The following is a 22,545-nucleotide window of genomic DNA, read 5'->3' on the forward strand; positions in this document are numbered from 1 at the left end:
TGCAGATTTCATTGGCATTGTGATGTATCCTAACATACGTAAATGTCTGCTCGTTCGTGAACTGATTTGTATGTAACTTGTGCTCAGATTATGTGCTTAAATGATGGAAAATATAATTTCTGGCCTAGTAAAAATAGTAGAAATTTATTTTAAATATAGAAAAAACTAGCAACGGTATTGCAATTTTTATACGTCGGACAACTTATGCCTTTATCAAATGAATGGTAGAAAAATCCCTATCAGTCATTAGGAAATAATTATTAAATTTTAGATCCTATTGTAATTGCTTTCATTTCTAGGATTATAGGATGCAATTTAATGCACAGTCAGGTGGAATTCGTATAGGTGGGTCCGTCCGTTACTTTTTTGCGTTTGGGAATTTTCCTGTGACGCAGCTTGGACGCAGTCACAAATTTGTCCAAAACTACATTTGCCTTGCTTTCGAGGCTTTCCGAAGATAACCCAAGTTAACTCCTGAATGCGAAATTAATTGTATAAAAAGTTGAAAATTGTAGTATTGTTTTTCAGGAAGTTATGGCCTCCACTGACGTTAACTAATAGTTCTCCTTGAATGTTCGGGATAGGCTTCACCTTCGCTACACCTTCATTCATTATTTATTTGAATGTGACAGCAAGAATAATATGGTGACAGTCTATGCTGCATCCGCCCATACATTTTTCTTTATAAATACACACACGCACGCGCGCCCTTAAAACCCCAAGGTGGGTCCATCGGACCCTTTCTCGCGTATTTTGGATTACAGTAGTAACAAAAAATTATAGAGTTCTTCGGTTCTTTGTGCCAACTATGTTCATGTTATTGACCTTCTTCACTGAGTGTCTCAACAATGTTCTTATTTTCATTTGTTGGTAATATTAGTATGAAGAAAAGAGCGACGTTGAAACCCAAGGTGAGTCCATTGGACCCCTATGATATAAACAGCACTTTCAATCCAAATAGCGCTGCGGGACTGCACTTGTTTTTCAGTCACTTGTGTTGCAATATGTCATTACATATTGCACTGCCTCTAAATGTGATTGTTGACAATGTTGTTGTATTTCGTTGTGCACAATGGCAAGTAGCAATATGTCTTTTATAACACATTCAGCTATTACTAGACCATTATTTGACCATGTTAGCGATGATGATGTTGATTTGGGGGAGATCAGTGTTAAAGACGAAAACCTTTATACCAGTGAGAGTGACGTTGATCATGAGAGTTTGGCATCCTCAGAGAAGATTGATTGTGAGATTGGTGAACTACAAAGCACACAGTCGTCAACCAGTACTGTTTTCCTAAGTACAGATGAATAATTATTATACTGTAATAAAAACAATTTCCCCAGGTTGCCAGAACAGTTAACATTATAAAATCAAATCTGAACAAAGTTGTATTACCTCAATTGAAAGTAGTCGCTCGACAACAGAACTGCTTGCATCTCTATTTTGGTAATAACATGCTTCAGATAATTGATCAGGATACAAATAAAGTGTCTTCAAGGGTATTCTCTACCAGAATTGGGAAACCTCTAACCCAAACAGAAGACAATCTAAGTTTATGAGATAACTGAGCTGCAGTTTGATGCTTCCACATCTTTAGCAAAGGGGTAGGGGCTGGACTTTGAAGTAAGGACAGACAGTAATCCTTCGAGTAGGCAAGGACCTGTTAAAAGGATGTTTCTTGTGTCCATCGAAAGAAGCAAGAAAACAAAGCAACAAACCTCTGAAGAATGGAACAGAAATGTGTGTACTGAATATTCTATTGAAGAACATATCGTGTTCGCTGCGAATAGAAGTTTGCCTTGTATAAAAAAATAGAGTAATTTTAATTAAAGTTAATTTTTAATTACTTTTCTTAAAATATAGCTCTCTGAATTTTATCCCTCTTCGATTGAAATTTTAAACCACTAGGTTAGCTTATAAGTGTCAGGGAAAAGGAATGCAAAATGACAAATCTATGTGGAATACAAACTACGTACTCATAGTATCGTATAGAAATGTTATTTCATTATGATAGAAGAATGATTTAATTGTCACTAGAATTACTGAAAACTACAGATTTACACTGTATACTAAGTATTACATATTTTAGGTTTAGGGACAGTTTTCATAAGTTATAATCGAATGTCATAGAAATCTAATAGGTGTCCAGTGGACCCACTTTGATCGTTTCTGTGTGCAAAAAAGCTTGGGGTTTTAAGGGTTAATCATAACTACACCAATGTCACAGTCATCATCTATGCTGTCCAGAATTTTTCTAAATGTGTTGAATTGATCTTTAATCTATTTGTCGATTATTTATATTGAGACGTGATTCGTGCTCAAGTTTAAACGTTAAAGAGAAAATTCATTTGTTTGTATCAGAAACCATGTTAACGAGACTCGTGATAACGATATACGAAGCAAAGTTACCGGCGATAATAAAGATTCAGTACCCTCTATCGTCTCCCATCATTGTATAAAAAAGCAGTCAACAATATTAACAACATCTTCACAGGTTTTAAAGTAACTCTGACCAAACTTGACATATTTTTAACATACTCTTTCATTTAATTCATTTCATTTCTTGTTCTAGGATCTGCATCTTACTATACGTCTTTTCTACTGTTACGGCGGGCACACTATATGCTGGCAAGGGAAGTGGGGGGCGGGGAATACGCACCAGACCAACCAGACAACAGCGGTGGCGCCGAGAGATACGACGTTCTACAGGCTGCTGCTCCCCACTTCCCTTGCCAGCATATAGAACGTCCTCCGTAAGACTGGAAGAAAGCCGTAGGTTGTATAATATAATTTTGCATTTTGGTGTTTTTGTAGTGAGAGTCCACTATCTTAGATATATGCAGTGGGAGCTAAAACTTGAATAACATTATATTCCTTTGTCTTTTCACTAGCTGAATGAGAAAATAATGTATAAGTTTTAAATTTTGATTACTGAGTAATGAAATGTTAAATTTAGGATAACTGAACATAAAGTATATTCTAATTCCACATGAACATAGAGATACAGGTAGGAATGAATGTAGTAGCTTTGCTGCAAAATTATTTTTTAGGAAATTAAGGGTGTAATGAAATTACATATATTTACTATACATTGCAAGATAAGTATGCGTCATAATTATGATAGTACCAATCAGCACCTTTATTCATAGTGTTCTAATTCACTGTTCGGAAAGTTACTTTTTAAAAGTAAGAGTTAATTAAGTTACTTTTACAGTTATTGTCTGTATGAAACTTTATTACAAATTACACATAGTCAATTATCATTAATTGTATGAATTATATGAAGACTTACATGTGTTGTATTTTGTGTCTGGGACATAATATAGTAAGTAAGTGCTACTTTTAACTGCGTTATAAGTAACCAGTTGATTCCAAAAACTGCTCTAATTTATTAATCTCTTTCTGTGAAACAACTGTTTGAAATTTTTGTGTATCGGTATAGGACTTCTTTCACTAGTAATATGTTCTTCATATGTTCTTTTTTTTCCTATCTAGGACTCTCGGACCAAGCACAGGTTCAAACCACATACCTACAGCAGCCCGACCTTCTGTGACCACTGCGGATCCCTACTCTATGGTGTCATTCACCAAGGGATGAAGTGCGAAGGTAACATAGACGCTTCTTCCAATCAGTAGCGATCAACTGGTGGTGGTCTCTCTCATACTAATGCATGGTTCTTTTTTTCCTCAGTACTTTTCATGTGTGTGTGTGTGGCATACATATATATATATATGCTTGCCTTGTTTTCTTGTTCCCTAGTGTGAAAACTTGTTCTGTGTCAGCGGTTGATGGTGTTCGCAAGCAGATGTCTCTCCCGATGGTGTTACAACTATACTGTGTCATTGTGTTACATGTGTTTTTTTTTTCCTGAATCAGTGTGCACGAACACAGCACGTGTCAGCACGTTAGATGCAGTGCTGGAAGATTGCCACGTTATATTACCCCCACCTCCTAAACGAACTTATAAATCAGATTGAGACAATTACGTCGTACTTTTTTAAAATTGTGTCTATGGCGTAGTAATACTTTTGAACGGACAGCTAGATCAATTGTGTACACTACGCATGCTTCACCGAGATTCTACAAACTTGGAAAGTCAGTGACAATGATTTATAGTGAGAAATCAGTGTAGTGGCTCTAAAGTCAAACTCCACTGGAGGGGAAATCCGTGAGACATTTCTGAAGCAGAAGGAAGTCAAGGAAATTAGATCTCGAGCTGCGGAAACAGAAAAATCTACGCTCTCTGGTTAGGGGAAAACCAGTTCTCTTTCAGGGAGAGCCCTTCAGAGCAATAGCTCTCATGGAAAGTTCATCAACGAAAAGTAGAGAAGATAGGAAAGATGAAGTTTCGACAATGGAGACTTGCATTTATTCCAGTCTTATGTATTTTGGGGATAGGATTATATATTTTCCATCTTCCACCTAACCCACATTGAATGCAAAATGAACACTATTACAACTAATTTGAATATAATGTAAAACAGAAGAAGAGAAAAGCACGTTGTTAAAGTACAAGACAAGAAATTAGAACTAAATTTTATTATTCTAACTAAATGTATACATGCTCAATATGTATAATTGTGTGTGGGGGGATTATATTTACCAAATAGAATAACAAAAGTAGATTAGTGTTTCTCTTTACAAGATCAATAATATCTATTTGTGGAAGTTAATTTCAACAGCAACAAGCATGAATCATGATAAATCTTAAATTTCACCAGCAACAAGCATGAATCATGATAAACCTTAAATTTCACCAGCAACAAGCATGATTCATGATAAATATTAAATTTCACCAGCAACAAGCTTGAATCACGATACATATTCATGGTAGAATAATAGTATTCCTTTTCTTTATTCTAATACAGCGGGCATGTTAACGAGCCATGTACGGGTTGAAAGAATTTTTTTTTTTTTTTAGCGTGACAGATCACCAAAAGTGAACATGCTGCATGTGCCATTGACACAAAAATCTACAACTTTCACAACCAATGGTGGTCCATATGTGTGCAATCTTCCAGTATGTGCAGTGTTGGAGACATTCTATTTGTGTGTGTTTCTTCTCCTTCCTCGTATGTTGACTGTTTTGTCCATTTATCTTGCACGCGGCGTGTAGAGTGCATACACCAAGCACAAGTGGAATGAGCACTCATACTTCTCCCCCACTTTCTGCGACCACTGCGGTTCCATGCTCCACGGAGTCGCCAAGCAGGGCCTGAAATGTGAAGGTACACTCCTCCCCTCAGAAAACCCTTAGAATATGATGATAGTGGAATGTGTACCCTGCATCCTTCCCGTAGTGGTCATCTTGGTAGCTTAGATGTAAATATTGTTGCATTGTCTCTTTGTTCCAAAGTGTGAATTCGGGACAGTAATGTTTGAATTGTGTGTGCATATTTATTGCGGTAGTATGTGCAGACGAAGTTGCGCTACTTCTGGTAGAAAAAAGAGTAATGCTTGCTTGCTTTGCCCATTCTGTGTATACGTTACTAAATAATGTTCTATGTTGCTCATTGGATATTTGTTACGTACATACATGCACTTACGCGTACATAAAATACTCACCAAATAGTATACAATAATTATAATAAAATTTAAAAAAAGTTGTATCCTACAATTGGCTTGGGTGTAACATGGTTTTGGTGTACCATAATCTATCATATAAAATAAGGTAATGTGTTTATCTAGTATATGCCAACCAGTATGAGAGTTGATGTATTTAAAAATAATAAAGGGTTGAAAGATAAATAGTAATTTCATCAACTACAGTTCATTAAAATATAGCATACGTATAGGTATTCAATTGTTGAACTTATTGATTGTTATTGTTATTGAAATGTACAGAAATGTGCTTTGAAACAATAATTCCAACACATGATAGCATAAATTTTCACAATTTCCAAGACAGAAACAATATTTATAATATGCATGTGCTCAATTGTAGATATATTTGCTTAATTTAAATATATATATAATATATATATATATATCTTGATTGCTGATTCCTATGCCTTTCAGCTTAAAAAAAATAATAATACAAGGGCCCGTCCAATATTCTGTAATTTACCCTATGAAATACGCCCGAAGTTTTTTGCATGCTATTGACACAAATGTAAAGGTTACTTTAAAACATAATATGGTTGATGCATGATAGTTCATTTCATAGAAAAAAAAAAAAAACCAGTATGTTTTTGACCATGTAAACCCCGGCATCTACCAATCAGTGTCTATGAACACAGTTTCATTTTAATGTGCACAATTTCTGACAAGGGATCTGAATGTTGCTTGTCCATCTTTTTCTTCAAAAATCTGTGTAATTTTCTAACTTTTCGCGCAATTTTAGCTAAAAATCGCACTTTTCGAGAAGCAGCACTAAAATTATATTTATATTTTTAAAAGAGCTAATGAACTGCAATGCCAGAATTAACAAAGACTAATCACCATATAGACTAGCTAAGTGGGTAGGACTTCTTAGTGATGTTGATGATTGCATTGTTAAAAGCACCTTTATTCTCAATGAAACCCGATTTTTATTACTTACGTAACCCACAGTGAAAAGTTTGGCAATTATCCACTCTACTTTAAATACCAAACGAGAGGTTCCACGTAACCGAATGATTTTATCGTTCTCGTCTTTGACGCGAGCCACTTTGTGGTCAGATAGGCTTATCAGAATTGGTTCTTCAGTTTAAAGTGCAATGTGCCTCCACCGAGAATTGAACCAGTAACCCTTTAACTACAATTTGACTTTGGTGCGAGCTGTGTCGATTTCGACAACCGGCATGTCCCAGAATGTAAGTGTTCACCCAGCATCGTGAGGACAATGTGTGGAGTGGGTTAACACCATACCAATGCTCAAATGATTTTTTTTTCCTTGGTAGAGTAATAACGAATCACATAATACTTGCATAGCTACACATTTGAGATTATCGCAGCTCTTTTTGCTAAATACACGTTAAGAGTGATTAAATTCCAGAGAAACACTAAAAAAAAATCACGTGCGGGCCAAATTCGCGCTTTACTTCGCTATGTAGTATGCATTACATTATGTGGATACAGCACATAGTTGTATCCACTCATCTCTTTCTGGCAACAATCAACATTTTTCGGTGTTATCGCGAGTGCAAAAAGTTAAGATCTTTTTCACGAGCACCGCATTCGACCACAAAACATGCTTGCAATGACATACTAATTGTAGAGCTAACGGAACTCTAGTAATGCATTGAACTTTATGTATTTTCTCGTGTATTAGAATGACGTTTTTTATCCATTTTATCAATGTTTCTGTTGTGCATGCATTTTTCTGTCATATTCCTTTTCAGATCTGCACTGGTGAGTAAACTTATCGAAGTGTTAACTGTAATATTGTCTAATGTCGTTCATTTTATATAGAGGGTAAACCAATATCACACTCAGTTTAAAATGTTTTTTAAGTAAACGTCACTGAATGAACAGATTGTAGCAACTTAATTATGTGATGCGTATGCGTTTGCCGAGAATTTTGCAAGCAAGCTAAAATGGCAAGTGTACTAGATTTATTCTTTGTCATCTTCGAAACTATGCGTAGCCTGAATGAGCTCTACATTCCCTCACCCCTTCTGCTTAAATTTCACTCCTCGGCAGTTGATTATTATTGTTATTATTTACAAAGCCACAGTAGCCTAGTTTGATAGAATTTGGGGTGCTCAATTACAAAAGGGGATTTTTTTATTGATTGACATATCGTTTAATATTATGTCAAGAAATTTAACTGAAGACACACGGAAATGTTTATATATATATATATATATATACCTTTCATGCAAGAATATTATTTTTCACAGTCGCGACAACACCGTTGGCCCGAATTACGTATAAGTTAATAAAACTGCATGCTAGAGATATTTTCATGCACACTAAGTAGGGAAATAACACAAATGTATTATTTTACATGATTTTTTTTAGCGTTTCTCGTACATAACACATATTCTGTAAAGAAACATCAAAATTGTAAATTTTCTACTATGAGAGTATAATTTTTTCGATAACATTCTGGCAAAGTAGTAGTATTTTATGAATACAATAGTCACAATCACAGTAGTCGTAATATACATGGGCGTGTTTAAGGGGGGTTCAAAGGGTCCAACCCCCCCTCCCTTTGGTTCAGTAAAATTACCAGATTTCCTGTTCTATCCGATATGCGCAGAGACTTGTTCGTAAAAATTTCTTCAGACTAATTCTGTTGTCATAAATTACAAGTATATAGAACGGGCTATGGATGGGAAACAAATTAATTCCACACACCATATGGGACTGCAAAGCAAATGTCTGCAATTTCCTGATAGTTTCGGAATTTCTCTGGAAAATACTCAGAAAACTCCTGACATTTCACTAATTCTATAATGCCACATGTAATTTCTGCCTGAAGCAGCTGCTTGTGAACTTGTAGCGCGAATATTATAATTTCGTTAGAAGTTCCCGATATGGTTTCTTACCATTCAAGATTTAAGTATTCCTCAGGTTCTAATTTTTTGATAATTTCCCAACTGTTTGATAATCCCGAAAGTCGATAAACCATTTACCAAACTCTAGATCGCAATGGTAAACTTGTCCTTATTGGAGATTGTAACTACATCTGGCTTAGCTTCAGCTATTAGTACTTCTACTCTCTCTGGGTTGAGTTGGTGTGGATTTAGAAAAACAAAATAGTTGGTGAAGAATATGTTGGTGCTGATGTAATGGGTGGTAGAATTAAGGGGGTGAGATAGATAATTTCAGAGAAGTGTCCAAAAGCAATTTTTGTACATTGTTCAGCACATATTTTAACCCTGGCTATTGGCCATTTCTGTACAATTTCTGCGATATTGAGACTGTCAAATCAGTTATAATTCCACCCCCCCCCCCCTAGTCTTCTCAAAGGAGCAGCTCCCGTGGTTAGCACATCGTGGGTCCCGGGTTCGAAACCCGGAATGGGCATGGGCGTTTGTGGGTGTCCATTCATCATGTCATCACTCATCCCGATCTTCGGAAATTAGCCAAAAGTGGCGCAAGAGGCGAAGTAAAATAATGCAAATAAATCTTCTCAAAGTAATTTGGTTGTAAAAAATGCAGTGCAAGATAACTAGGGAAGTATGTGCAAGTTGTTTGACACCAGGTGAACAGAAAGGTATCAATACTCAGTAGGGTGACTTGTGAAATCGTATGCACTAATAGTAGAAACTTTACTGTTGTCCATTTTTGGACCATTTTGTAGTAGAAATGAACCCAAGTTTCTCTGAACACAGTCAACACATTAAAAAATTGCAACAACTTATTCCAGTATGAAATGCCTATTCCTCATTCATTGGAACAGTGTGTCAAAATGTTGGATGGGCTGGTTGATATTTTACATTTTCAAATCTGAATGAAAAATGTGGTGTGGCAAACAGTAATTGAAAAGACATGTCCAGGGTTTGCATTGTAGGCAGTAGAAAATTGTGACAAGCTCTTGTACTCAAATATGCACAAATTGTTGGTGATCTTGGCTACACTGCCAGTTTCATCTTCAACAGCCGAGAGGATGCGTTTAACATAAGGAGGTTGAAATAATGTCCTCGCAATTCAACGGGAGATCCTCGACTAATGGAGCCTTCACTGTTAAGTGTGCATACATACGAACATTAAAATAACACCGATGATGTTATTTTCAATTTTGTAGCAAGGAGGAAAAGACTAATTATAACATTGTAATTCTTTTTTAAAGAGAAGGGATTAGCTTTTTCAAAATCATTTTCTGCTCATTTTTTGTAGAGAAGTTCGAAGTTCGTAGATAGACTTAATTTAATAAATGTGCGACCTTTCATGTGGTGGCAGTGGATTTTGATAGCCAGATCATTCCTAGGGACGCTATACGTCCAGGATTTTCAGGAGAATCCCGGAATGGTATCATTTGTCCTGGTGTTCCGAATAGTTTCTTCGGGATGAACAAATGTCCTGGAATCGGGTGGGAAAGGAGAAATGATTAAGACTATACTATCCTGAATTTTTTATATATATAAATGCGTGGACGTAATTTTAAAATGCTAATTTTACAAAACAATGTAACTCTACATTGAACCATTCCCTCTCCATAATACAAGAGTTAACGAGATACAGAATGTACTGCAAACATCTTTGACTTCACGATGACGCCGCCGTCTACTAGCAGTGCTGAATTTCAGTTACGATTCTCTTCCATTGTATAGTAACCTGCTTATTATAAAGAGTCAGTGCTTGGGTGCCTATCTGTTCAGTCCGCAGTTTTCACAAAGTTCCCACACAATGTGGGATGTAAATGACAATTATGTTGTACATACATCAAACTTTATCGGGTCCAACCCCCCCCCCCCCCTCTCTAACAAGCTACCGGTCAGTAGTGTCCCGGATTTTCACTTATGAAATATAGGAACCCTAATTGAACCAAGAGTTGAACCCCCCCCCCTTACGTGAGCTATATATACGCCCGTGGTGACAGGTACATTGTAATTTATTTCCGTATTCTCCCCTGACAATTGTCCAACACACTTTTTGGATTTTTTATATAAAAAAAATTGCCTGATGCGAAAAAGTATCCTGACTACGCCCCTGGTACGTTATGTTTGTATTACCCAACATGTAGTAAATAAGAAATGTTGGTATTAGTTTTAGAGTATTTGTTACAATAAATGATACGCTGATTTGCTGCAAATGCTAGCGCAGTGTTTACGAATTAGCTTAGCTTGGTTTCTGCTCTGAGCGTGTTTTTTTCTGTATCACTCTGACTGTAGATTGCATTATATGCAGTCAAATTGAACATGCTAGTTTAAAGAGGTTAAAGAAGCGTAAAACATGGCCAAAGTGATCAGTATAAACCGTTGAAACATGCGGCAGCTGTAGGCTTACAAGCAGTGGAGACTATTCGCTGACCAAATGATAGGATTGGATAGGATTGAGTCGCTGACTAACATGCTTTTGAAATGCCAGGACGAATGGAAACTGTTTACAATTTGCAAATAGTACAAGATTTTTTTTTTTTTTAAATTAAAAATAAAATGCCTGATGACAATTTGACAATAGTAAACATTTGCAGCACTAGGGTACGCAAGAATTTTATTCGGATCGGCTGAAAGGACAAATGGGAATATTACATAGCAACGTTTTTGGGGGAAGGTGGATTCACAATAACATATTTCGTAATTACACTTTTAAACCTTAGTTTGTTTTTTCTCTTTCATTATTTAGACTTCCCTCTTCCGTTTACTGTTCGATTGTCTTGACTTTCCTCTTCTGTTTTCTGTTTGATTGTCTTGACTTTCCTCTTTCGTTTTCTGTTTGATTGTCTTGACTTTCTTTTTCTCTTCTGTTTTCTGTTTGTCCTGACTTTCTTTCCTCTTCCATTTTCTGTTTGTCTTGACTTTCTTTCCTCTTCCGTTTTCTGTTTGCCCTGACTTTCTTTCCTCTTCCGTTTTCTGTTTGCCCTGACTTTCTTTCCTCTTCCGTTTTCTGTTTGGCCTGACTTTCTTTCCTCTTCCGTTTTCTGTTTGGCCTGACTTTCTTTCCTCTTCCGTTTTCTGTTTGCCCTGACTTTCTTTCCTCTTCCGTTTTCTGTTTGCCCTGACTTTCTTTCCTCTTCCGTTTTCTGTTTGCCCTGACTTTCTTTCCTCTTCCGTTTTCTGTTTGCCCTGACTTTCTTTTCTCCTCCGTTTTCTGTTTGCCCTGACTTTCTTTCCTCTTCCGTTTTCTGCTGGCCCTGACTTTCTTTCCTCTTCCGTTTTCTTCTGGCCCTGACTTTCTTTCCTCTTCCGTTTTCTGCTGGCCCTGACTTTCTTTCCTCTTCCGTTTTCTGTTTGCCTTGACCTCCGTTTTCTGTTTGATTGTCTTGACTTCCGTTTTCTGTTTGATTGTCTTGACTCCCCTGTAGTGTTTCATGCTTCGTTGTTTTTACTACCCCATCCCTCCGTGTTGATCATTCTGTTGCATGCACTACTTTGTTATTGTTTTAATTTTCTTCCTTTTTCCCGGTTTTTGTTTCCTTTCGCTTTTCTCCATTCCATAATTTGTCAAATTTCTTTATATTTCCACGACTATTTTTTAATATATCCTTTATGAACATTATTTCTCCATTTGCGCTTTAGTATCTGCTTTTTTTATTCCTATTTCCCCTGGACATCTCTCTCAACGCCATCAGGAATAAATTTCTAAACACAGCCATTCCCTCGTTTCCCAGCCCATTTTATTTGTTTCCACATTGCGGTCGACCATGAGCGCTGCTTCCGTTTCCCGCCTTCCTCGCGGCCATTGCAGGACAGGAAAAAAAAGAGAGAAAGACAACTAAAACCAGGAAAGTTCCACCCATTAATCGAACCGTTACGACGTGGGCCCGCAGATAGAAGACAAGGTTTCCTCACCCGGTTAGAAAGAGAAGCAAGCGGCTGCTGATGCTGTGGGAGATCATCTTCGCGTGACTCGCCCCGAAACGTCCACGGGGGCAATGACACGGATAATATTCCTAATGGGGATGAAAGTACATGGAAGCGTTTCGAGGTTACCTCCGTCCCCTCCATGCTTTCAGGACGGACGGCCGAGGAAGGTAATTGGATTGGTCCTCTGATCGATTACCTCCCCTGTCGTTCGGAATCTCGTGCTCTTACATAATATGGTTCGTCTTGTACAGTCAGCGTCAAAGATAATGGTAGACAAATTGTCCACCGCTATTTGAATTACTTTTTAATTCTACATTCTGTATTGTTTTATTTATTTATTGATAAGACCTCAACAGGCTGAGCCCAATTATAGTGCTCGAATTACATATTACTACAATAGATTCAGTGTTCCAGTATAGTAATGAAATTGTGTTGAAAGAGTTGCACGCTCTCCCCACCGGAGAGGTAGAAAGAATTGACGTTTTCGCTCTCTGGCAATGAAAGATTTTGTGCTTGGGACGTGTTTTGGAACTGGGAACATTAAATGATACGGCTGATAATAAGTTGGAATCGTCTATTATACCGTTAATTACTTTATACAGAAAGAGCAAGCAGGTCATTTACTTGTCGTCGGAGTGCTAGTTTGCTGAAGCTGGTCTCTTGAGACTAGATTATCGTATGAATCGAATGTTGGATATTCTCCACAGGCTTTCAATTTGAGATATCTAAGAAACTTTGACTGAATACGTTTTGACCGTACGAGGGAATAGTAAAGTATTTTCACTGGAAGGACGTCACTTGCTTATTGACGTCATTATATAAACTCATTGTCATCACAATGTGTAATATAGACCAAATTTTCTTTCGCCGTTGGGTGTACATATACGATGGTTGGTCGGAAAGTAAGATAAAACTTGGAACAGTTGTTACATCTCCCACCTCCTGTTTTGGTACAACCGGTTGCTAATGCAAATTGTTCATCACCATTTCCATATGCTTTCTTATATACCTAGGTAGAATGTGATGTTCTAAAAACGCACGGAGCCTCCCCGATTGCGCAGTGGTAGCGTCGTCGCCTTGTAATCAAGGGGTCCCGGGTTCGAGACACGGTGGAGACACATAGTGGTTCGGATTCCACTTTAAACTGTAGGTCCAGTCTCGATTAGCCTTTCTGTGCATAAAGTGAACTTGATAAAAACAACAATTCAACAATTCTAAAAACGCACGGAAAATAATTTGTAGCATACTCGGGGAATGAGCTCAAAGATAAATACGAGGTGGTATCAAATAGTTTTGCCTGTTGAGGTATAATTTGTTTAATAATGGAAAGATTGAAACAATGGACATACACTGGTGTGCAAAACCTAAGGACGAGATAGATAAAGTAACATAAAATATTTCGTAGTCGGTGCAAATGAATGAAAGCCCGGCAGCATGTTGCCAGAGGTTGACTTACACATGCACAGGGACCAAGAAGTTGCATGGCATGACGCCAGCGTGACCATTGCGCCGAATGGGTCAGCTCCAACAACACGAAGCAGTTGAATGAATGGGACGAGACAGTGTGTGTCAGTCAGAGGGCTGTTAAGGTGCATTGTGGTGGTGTTACTCACAACAACATGGCCCGGAGACAACATTTGGATGCGTTCACACGGGGAAGAATCATCGGGAAACTGGAAGAAGGACGAAGTGTGACGAGTGTGGCCCAGGAGTTTGGGATTGCCCACATCATTGTTTCACGTGCATGGAGAGCGTTCCGAACCACAGGCACTGCTGTGCAAAGAAGAGGTGGTGGTCGACCACGGTCAACTACAGCAGCGGACGACCGCTACATTGTGCAACAGGCACGCAGGGACCAACGTCAAACAGCGGGTGGAATTGCAAACACATTTAACGGGACCGCGATTCGTCCAATCTCACGATCCACAGTGACACGTCGACTGCATGGGTGTGGTCTCTTTGCCCGACGGCCATTACGTTGTGTTCCGTTGACACCCGCGCATCGGCGGTACCGTTTGCGGTGGTGCCAAGAACATCAGGACTGGACCGAGGAGGAGTGGGGTCGCGTTCTCTTCTCAGACGAGAGCAGATTCAGTTCGAGTAGCGATTCTGGACGTACACTCGTCTGGCGAGAGGTGGGAACACGCAATGAACCTAGGAACATTGTCGAGCATGATCGTTTTGGTGGTGCAAGTGTTCTTGTGTGGGGAGGCATAATGTTGCATGCGCGTACCGACCTCCAAATTTTTGAACGCGGTACAGTCACCGGTCAACGTTATTGTGACACTGTTCTCCTTCCCCACGTGCGTCTTTTCAGAGGTGCAGTGGGCCCCGAATTCATCTTTATGGATGATAATGCGCGACCGCATAGAACAGCGCAAGTGGCGGAGCTCTTGGAACGAGAGGATATTCGGCGTTTGGACTGGCCTGCTCGTTCCCCCGACTTGAATCCCATCGAGCACGGGATGCAACGGGGAGACGTCTTGCAGCACGTCCACATGCACCAACAACCATCCAACAGTTGACAACAGCGCTGGTGGAGGCATGGACTACTATACCACAAGAACTCATTACCAACCTTGTGAGCAGCATGGGAGCACGTTGCAGAGCATGCATCGCTGTCCGTGGTGATCACACACCCTTCTAAGGACTATTTCATTACTTCTGTAATGTCACGGGGCCATCATGAGTCGCAGTGCCTTCCGTGTAATTTCCGGTCTATGCGTAAAAATGTCATTTTCTGTTCTGATCATCGTGTTTTTCTCTGTTCTTTCCTGTATCATACTGTAACATTACTTTGTATGTATGGTTCAAGTTTCACCGATCTATGCCGCTTGTAACTGATACAGCATGCGAAATTTACTTTCGTCCTTATGTTTTGCACACCAGTGTACATATAGTTTGCCTGTAGTATCCTCTACTCAGAGTTACCCTTCCACACAATTGCCATCACGTTCGATGCATTTGTGCCAGCGTTTTATCTAACCCTCAAAACCAGTTTGAAAAATTCCAAAGAACACTCCCTGCCCCACCATTCAGAACTCTTTTAAACTCCTGTAGGTCATCGAATCTCTTGCCACAAAGCACAGACTTAGCTCAGACTTTATGGTATCCCAAACTCTCAATAATTGTATGTGCTGACCCATAGGACATGTGCACTGCATCAGAAATTTCCTGGATGGTGATGCGTCTATCCTCTCGAATGAGCTCATCACTGTGGCGGTTGTTGTCGGTCAACGACGTTATTGGCCTGCCACTCCTTGTCATGTCCACACTTTCGGTTTCTCCCACTTTGAACTTAACTACTTAAGTCTGTGTTTCGTGGCATGAGATTCGAGGACCTACAGGAGGTGAAAACAGCTCTGAACGGTGGAGCAGGGAGTGTTCTGTGGAATTTTTCCAAACTTTTTTTGAGGGCTGGGTAAAATGTTGGCTCAAATGCATCAAACGTGATGGGTACTATGTAGAAGGTTAGTTAACTCTGAGTAAAGGACACTACAGGCAAACTATATGTATGTTCATTGTTTCAATCTTGGTTTGAGTTGGTGTTTTAAGTCCACTTTATGCACAGTAAGGCTAATCGGGACTGGACCTACAGTTTAAAGTGGGATCCGAACCACTTGTGCCTCCACCGGGTATCGAACCCGGGACCCCTTGATTACAAGGCAATGACGCTACCACTGCGCCATGGGGGAGGCCCTGTTCATTGTTTCAATCTTTCCATTATTGAACCAATTTTACCTCAACAGGCAAAACTTTTTGATACCCCCTCGTATTTCAGACGCTCGTTTTTTACATAAGATAGAACACAATTATAACATGAATGACAGATATGGCTAGGTCCCTGGTGCTTCAGGACAGGTATAGTGATAGAGATGATGATGATTACTGGCCCAACCCGATTACAAACGTGCTAATGAATCGGGACCTTGGCAGCATAGTCCAGAAACTTCGACGTAACTGTACCATTGTCCCTGGCGGAACACCACACCGATCCTCGCTCTCTTCAACCTTTTATTCCCAAACTCTTTTTCTCTATCCGGGAGAATTGTTCGTCTGTGTGTTTAAGGCAGATAAAAGTGTCGTGCACAAAGAATCCAGAGTATTACGGTGCCTTAGGAACTTTAGAAATAACTGAGTGGATCTTTAGATTAGTCTGTTTATATTGAGATTTTCATGTTTTATATAAAAAAAATACATTGATTCTTGTAAGGATGTAATTCAGGCTACAACTTCTAATGTAGCTGAATACATAGGGTAATGGCGTAACCTCTTAAATTGCACGGTTTGTAAAACTGTTTTCGGTGGCTTATTTAACAAATTACAAAGTATATTAAGTCTTACTTCCTTAAAAAAATGGAAGTTATTTTGTCGTACTAAATATTACTAGTACATAGCACTTTGTGCAAATAGGGACTATATCATCATCTTAAAATAGCACCATTATGAAAATATTCAAGCCGACCATAATAGTATATCTAATACAATTATTTAACTTAAAATACATAATTATGTGAGGTACCCCCTCACATAGACTCATTCCTCGCTTCGTGAGTTTTAAATTTGTATGTTCACAATAACCATTAATGACTTACTTTCATCTAACACGACAGTACGACTCGTTGTTCTATTTATTGTCATTCTGTCTTAACTAATCTTTGCCCCGCACCTCCACCACGTGTCATTCTAAAGAATGAGGGGATCTGAACCAGTGTGTGTGCAATTAATTGCTGGGTGATGTAAGTTACTCATCATTCATCCTCTGATGAGACCACTCGTCATTGGCATGACGAGTTAACGCTTGGCAATGCGAAAGGTACAAAATCACACTAAGGAACTAAACTACAGAAAAGACAATGGTCACTCGTTGGGTTTTGTGAACCGTTGAACCTGAATCATGGCTGGGTGTTAGGATAATTACCTGTCTGTCTGAAGTATTAAGCTGAATGGAATAAGCGAAGTCCTCGGTTAGCTTCTCCAATTCGTCGACCAAAGCGTCGTTCCACTTCTGACCTACTGCCTTGCTGACCACCTCTTCTCTCTCCACTCAATCCCAAAAGTCAGTCCCCTCTCAGCTTGTCTCACCTCTATATTACTAGGCCATCGAGCTCTTCCTCTATGCCGAATCGTGTTATTTAATTGCTACCATGCAAACCGCTGACTCTATAACCAGAAGTATTACCTGTTTCCTGAATGCTCAGGAGGTTTGCATGGCACAACACAATGCATTGTAAACACGCCTCAGAGGTTGAGTCAACTGAGAAAAACAAGTGAATTGCCTGGTCAACGTGAAGCGTTCAGAGAGACTTAATAAAATAAACATATAATCTTAGGGATTGATACGATATATCCTAGAGTGGTTATTAAGAGAGATTTGTTTTGTGACCAAAAATTGGCCTTGGAAAAGAATGTTGATGAAATGTAATGCTTTGTTCAAATGTGCATTCATATTTGTGGACTGAAACAAAAGAGCGACGTGTTCGTGTTGAAATCTGTGTTCACTAAAAAAAGTATCAATGAACCAGATTTAACCTTCTCCGTGGTCGAGCGCGTTGTAACTCGTTCTATCGCCTCTAAAGGTTCCCTGTTGATTCTCGCTGTTTTAAATGAAGGAGAAGCATGCTTTTTATATTGAAAATTGTTCTGCATCATGTTATTCAATATTGTGATTCATAGTCGGTGCCAGTGTGATAATCCTGACACGTACACACACCGATGACACTAATTTGTCTGGCTGCCTTAGCAGAGACCATGGACGGAAGTGCGCATGCGCCAACCGGACGCGTTCAGTGGCTAAATAGGGGTGACGGAGCTTTGGACAGGAAGCGGGTTCCTTGAAAATCGTCTGCTGTAGAAAGAGCAATGTAGTTTCAACGTAGTAACATCGCCGCCAAAATATATACAGAGATGTTTACGAATTATGTAAGGGTTAGGTAAGCCAGTCATATACTATATCAGCCAACAGAACATATCACGAAAGTATTCATATCGTCACATTAATAGATAAACTTGTTTGTAAACCAGTAGCTTTATTTTAGATCATTCAATTAAATTGATCTTCTTAGTAAATATTATAATTAGCACAAATGTACACAACATTAATGAGGATAGTATTTAATAATAATATTATTGTTGTATATAGTATTATATAAATATAAATGTAGTAACTGAATGGCTTGTGACATTTTCTAGCGTAACGAGGGTGTTTTGTAATGTGCAACTGGGGCTAAAACGTCCCAATTTTCCTCATTCCACTTCGAAACTGTTTGTTGCGAATTGTAAGAGCCATCAAACACAACGCAGAAAGCGGTAATAAACATACCAAGCGAACCTACGCAAGCGAAATACCACAGGGTAGTTTGGCGATTGCTTCTCCCTGCTTCCCTCTCGCGTTTGGAATCGTCCTTTCCAGGTAGTTTCGTCTTCCTTGGCCGGACTGTATCACTCTTTCGCACATTCATTTTCATAAACGTTTTAACAAACAGTGTAATACTTTTAAAAAATACATTAATCCATCAGGATTTAAATTTCCTGAACCGGGATATGGTAGCGAGAAGTATTGTTTCCATATTTCCGCTGCGAACCTAATGTAATATTCAGAGCTCCACATTGCCACCTAGCCTTCGCTACGTTTTACTCAATACGTGCGTTCCGGAACTTCCATTAAAAAAACTAGGTGGAAGACAAAAAGGCCGCGCGAGTCCCTGGAACTATATTGACGATGCTTTCGTCAAGGGAACATTCCACGCCAGCAAGGACTCTTTGTGAGGGGATAATAGGGAATAGGGAACGGGGCGTGGGAACAAAACGTTCCCTTTATTGTTCTCCGCACAGACAGATTTATGATCCAACGAACTGGGTCACGGTCCACCAACCTCCCGCTGCCCAGGATGCTTTCGGAAGCGCTCGGTTTTCATCCCCCGAAGAGAAAAAGGAATTGGGAGTGATGTTTTCCCCACTGCTTTGAATTTTTATAATATATGTCACGGTACATTCGCAAGGACAATGTCAGTGCACTCCATCATTAAGATATATGTTGATAAATTGATCGTCATCGTACGCAGAATGTAAAATAGAATGGATGTATGTGCGTGTGTGTTTGTTCCGTCATAACTCTCGAACGCCTGGAGCGATTTCAACCAAACTTGGTACACATGACTTACAATCTGGATATAAATACTGTGGGGGTAAGACACCCCTGGCACCGGGTGGAGGTGGGAAGGGGGTGACATGTAAAAATAATCAAAAACGGCTGATATTAGTGTGGAATACATAGTTTTCGGGGCCGTTAAGATAAATAGCGACAGTCCCAATGCCGTTCAACTCAAAGTTCATTTTACCCTATTGTTAGAATTCATTATATTCGTGTCTAATAGCAGATTGGGATAAATAAATACCCGGGCAAGTCCGGGCGATCAGATAGTAATAATATACAAAGTGAGCGGAACTTGTATCATAACATTACCAAAACACAAATAATAGTAATTTAGGCAGACCTAGAATACAAGACAGTGGGGCAGGAATGGAGGTGGGGGTGTATGAGCAATCACCGCCAATAAAAATGGGACACCTATATCCTGAAATACTCTCTTCCCCACAAGGCATTATGTGTTGCCTAAATCTACGGCGGTGGTCGAAGTTGCCATTGAAAATTTGCTATTAACATCCACTTCTCGCAGTCGAGTTATGCAACACACACAGCACCTTGCAGGGGTACGAGTATTGCAGGATCTAGGTATCCCCTTTTTTTTTTTGCTGGTGACTGTATAATCTAACAATGGTATCGGCCAGTATCGGTGCAAAAATATCAACCGATACTTACCGATACATTGGTATCGGGTCAGACCTAGTTATGTGCAAAACTTATTTTACCTCGAATATTCCACATCCTTGAAGCTTGGAGGAGGTTGTCAAAGCGAGAATAGGCAGTTCCCTCGTGATGTATCCGAAGTGTCATCTTCAGGAATCCCTCTGGAGATCTCCGCTGGAAACCATTACTGGAACAGTTTCCAGCATCTGCCGGAGCAAGATGGAAATCTCCCGCTTTCAATCGGCGGAGTTGATTGTGTTTTTCGTCCTCCTCGGGATGTAAACAGCATCTGGCTCCTCTCTGCCTCCAGGGGGACTTCATATTGGGTCGTAAGCGGCTTAAAAGACGCTTTTTCAATTTTGGCGAGACGACAGCTGAACAACAATCAAGAGCCATATCTAGCCAACGCGGTGGTTGCTTGTAGACGTCATGGAGTAATGAGGAAAGCTGTGGCCGTTTGACGCCTCAGTAACCTCATTTTTCTTTCATACTTATGAATTCCTGGTGTTTATGTACTGGTGTCTCGAACACACACACCCACACAAAGATTTTACGTTAAAAACTCTCCATGGGGAGACCGTTCTTGTAAAGCGTCTACATTGGCAGACTAATGCGTCTATGAAAAATGTCAGTGTCGGACTGGTGAAGTTTCGATCGGTTGCATTTCTTTTCCTTGTTACATCATTTCGATGAAACCAGTCGTACCACTTATCCTTCCGACCATTCATTTCTCTTATAATGCTAGGTCTTGCTAATAACAATTAGCACCCATTTATTTCTCAACTTCCTAAAGCACGTAGTGAATTTTATATGAATAAAAAGTATGAGTACGTGCTCCAAACTTGGATATAAATAAAAAGACCACGTTCTGAGAAACCAAACTGGTACTTCTAAGAGTTTTTCTTCTTTCCCCTTTTGCGTCATAGCGTCGGGGTTGCCTCTATCCACTCCATCTCTCCCGTTCTTTTGCCATTCTCTTCAATTATCTTTTCCTCTCTTTTGTCGTATTTCTTCTATTCCTTTTTTGAATGTCTTCCGGGGTCTGCCTCTTGTTCTCCTTCCCTCTGTTCTAGCTTCCATGAATTGTTTCGCTTTTCTGTCTTCGTCCATTCTTACCACATGTCCGAACCGTTTTAATTGTCTTTGTGTCAGTTTTTCTGCTATTGGCTTCCGATTTAATTCTTCTCTGATTCTTTCATTACGTACTCTTATCTCTTCTCGTTTTACCAACTATTCTACTTAAGCATTTCATCTCAACTGTCGTTATTTGCCTTACTTCTTTTCCTCTTTCTGGCCAGCTTTCACTTCCGTATAGTAGAATTGGTTCCACTGCTGACTTATACACTTGTAGTTTAGTTTTGGTGTTTATTTCCCTTTTTCCAAAAATGGTCTGGCTTAGTTGGTAGTATGCATTGTTTCTAAGAGTTTTTCTAGTATGCAAAAACAGAATGGCAGGTCTCGCTTCACACTTGGAAAGGTTCTCGATTTTCTGGTTCATATTGACTGTCCACAGAAACATCCCCACAACCACTACTGTTAATGCAACTTGCACAAAAGTGCATTTGTGTAATGTAGTGAATATATGCTAAGGGATTTACACCTAACAACCCTAACCTAACCTATCCACGAAAGCATTCCCCGCTTGCGTTAGAAAATGAAATAGGGTGTGTGACTTACTTGCAATGAGTCATGTCCGCCAATGTATCCTTCCGCTGAAACTTCCGAAGAAATGTATGAAGAGGGTATACAAAAACTTGTCTCTCAGTGCGATGTGTCAACGTCAGGACTGCCTATGTATAAAAGCTCAAGGTATGCACTCTCGGAGCAAAATGTTTTGTTCAGTCAACGTCTTTCGTTACTTTTTTATTACCAAATAGGTACTACTTTTGTAGGTGCCTCGTATATACACATACATGCATGGCAGACCAAAGAAATTTTGTTATATTCATAAGAAGTTACTAGATTGGAAACTGTGAGATGGAGAACTTGATTCATATGAACATACAGTACGTGCACTTTTTTATTACCAAATAGGTACTACTTTTTGTAGGTGCCTCGTATATACACATACATACATGCCAGACCATGGAAATGTTATATTCATAAGAAGTTACTAGATTGGAAACTGAGATGGAGAACTTGATTCATATGAACATACAGTACGTTCACTTTTTTATTACCAAATAGGTACTACTTTTTGTAGGTGCCTCGTATATACACATACATACATGCCAGACCATGGAAATGTTATATTCATAAGAAGTTACTAGATTGGAAACTGTGCGATGGAGAACTTGATTCATATGAACATACAGTACGTTCACTTTTTTAT

General features: G+C 39.2%; 1 protein-coding gene across 5 annotated transcripts in view; it reads left to right on the top strand.

Annotated features, from left to right (window-relative positions):
- Positions 1-22,545, top strand: part of Pkc53E (Protein C kinase 53E) — a 524,230-nt gene that overhangs the window by 290,597 nt on the left and 211,088 nt on the right. For all 5 annotated transcript variants that reach the window (XM_083135905.1, XM_083135906.1, XM_083135901.1 and 2 more), the window contains exon 4: positions 3,500-3,611. In XM_083135905.1, coding sequence (XP_082992031.1) covers positions 3,500-3,611 — 112 coding nt within the window. The remainder of the gene's footprint in view (positions 1-3,499; positions 3,612-22,545) is intronic.

The sequence above is a fragment of the Lepisma saccharinum genome, chromosome 14 (assembly GCF_977018435.1).
Source record: "Lepisma saccharinum chromosome 14, izLepSacc3.1, whole genome shotgun sequence".
NCBI lineage: Eukaryota > Metazoa > Arthropoda > Insecta > Zygentoma > Lepismatidae > Lepisma > Lepisma saccharinum.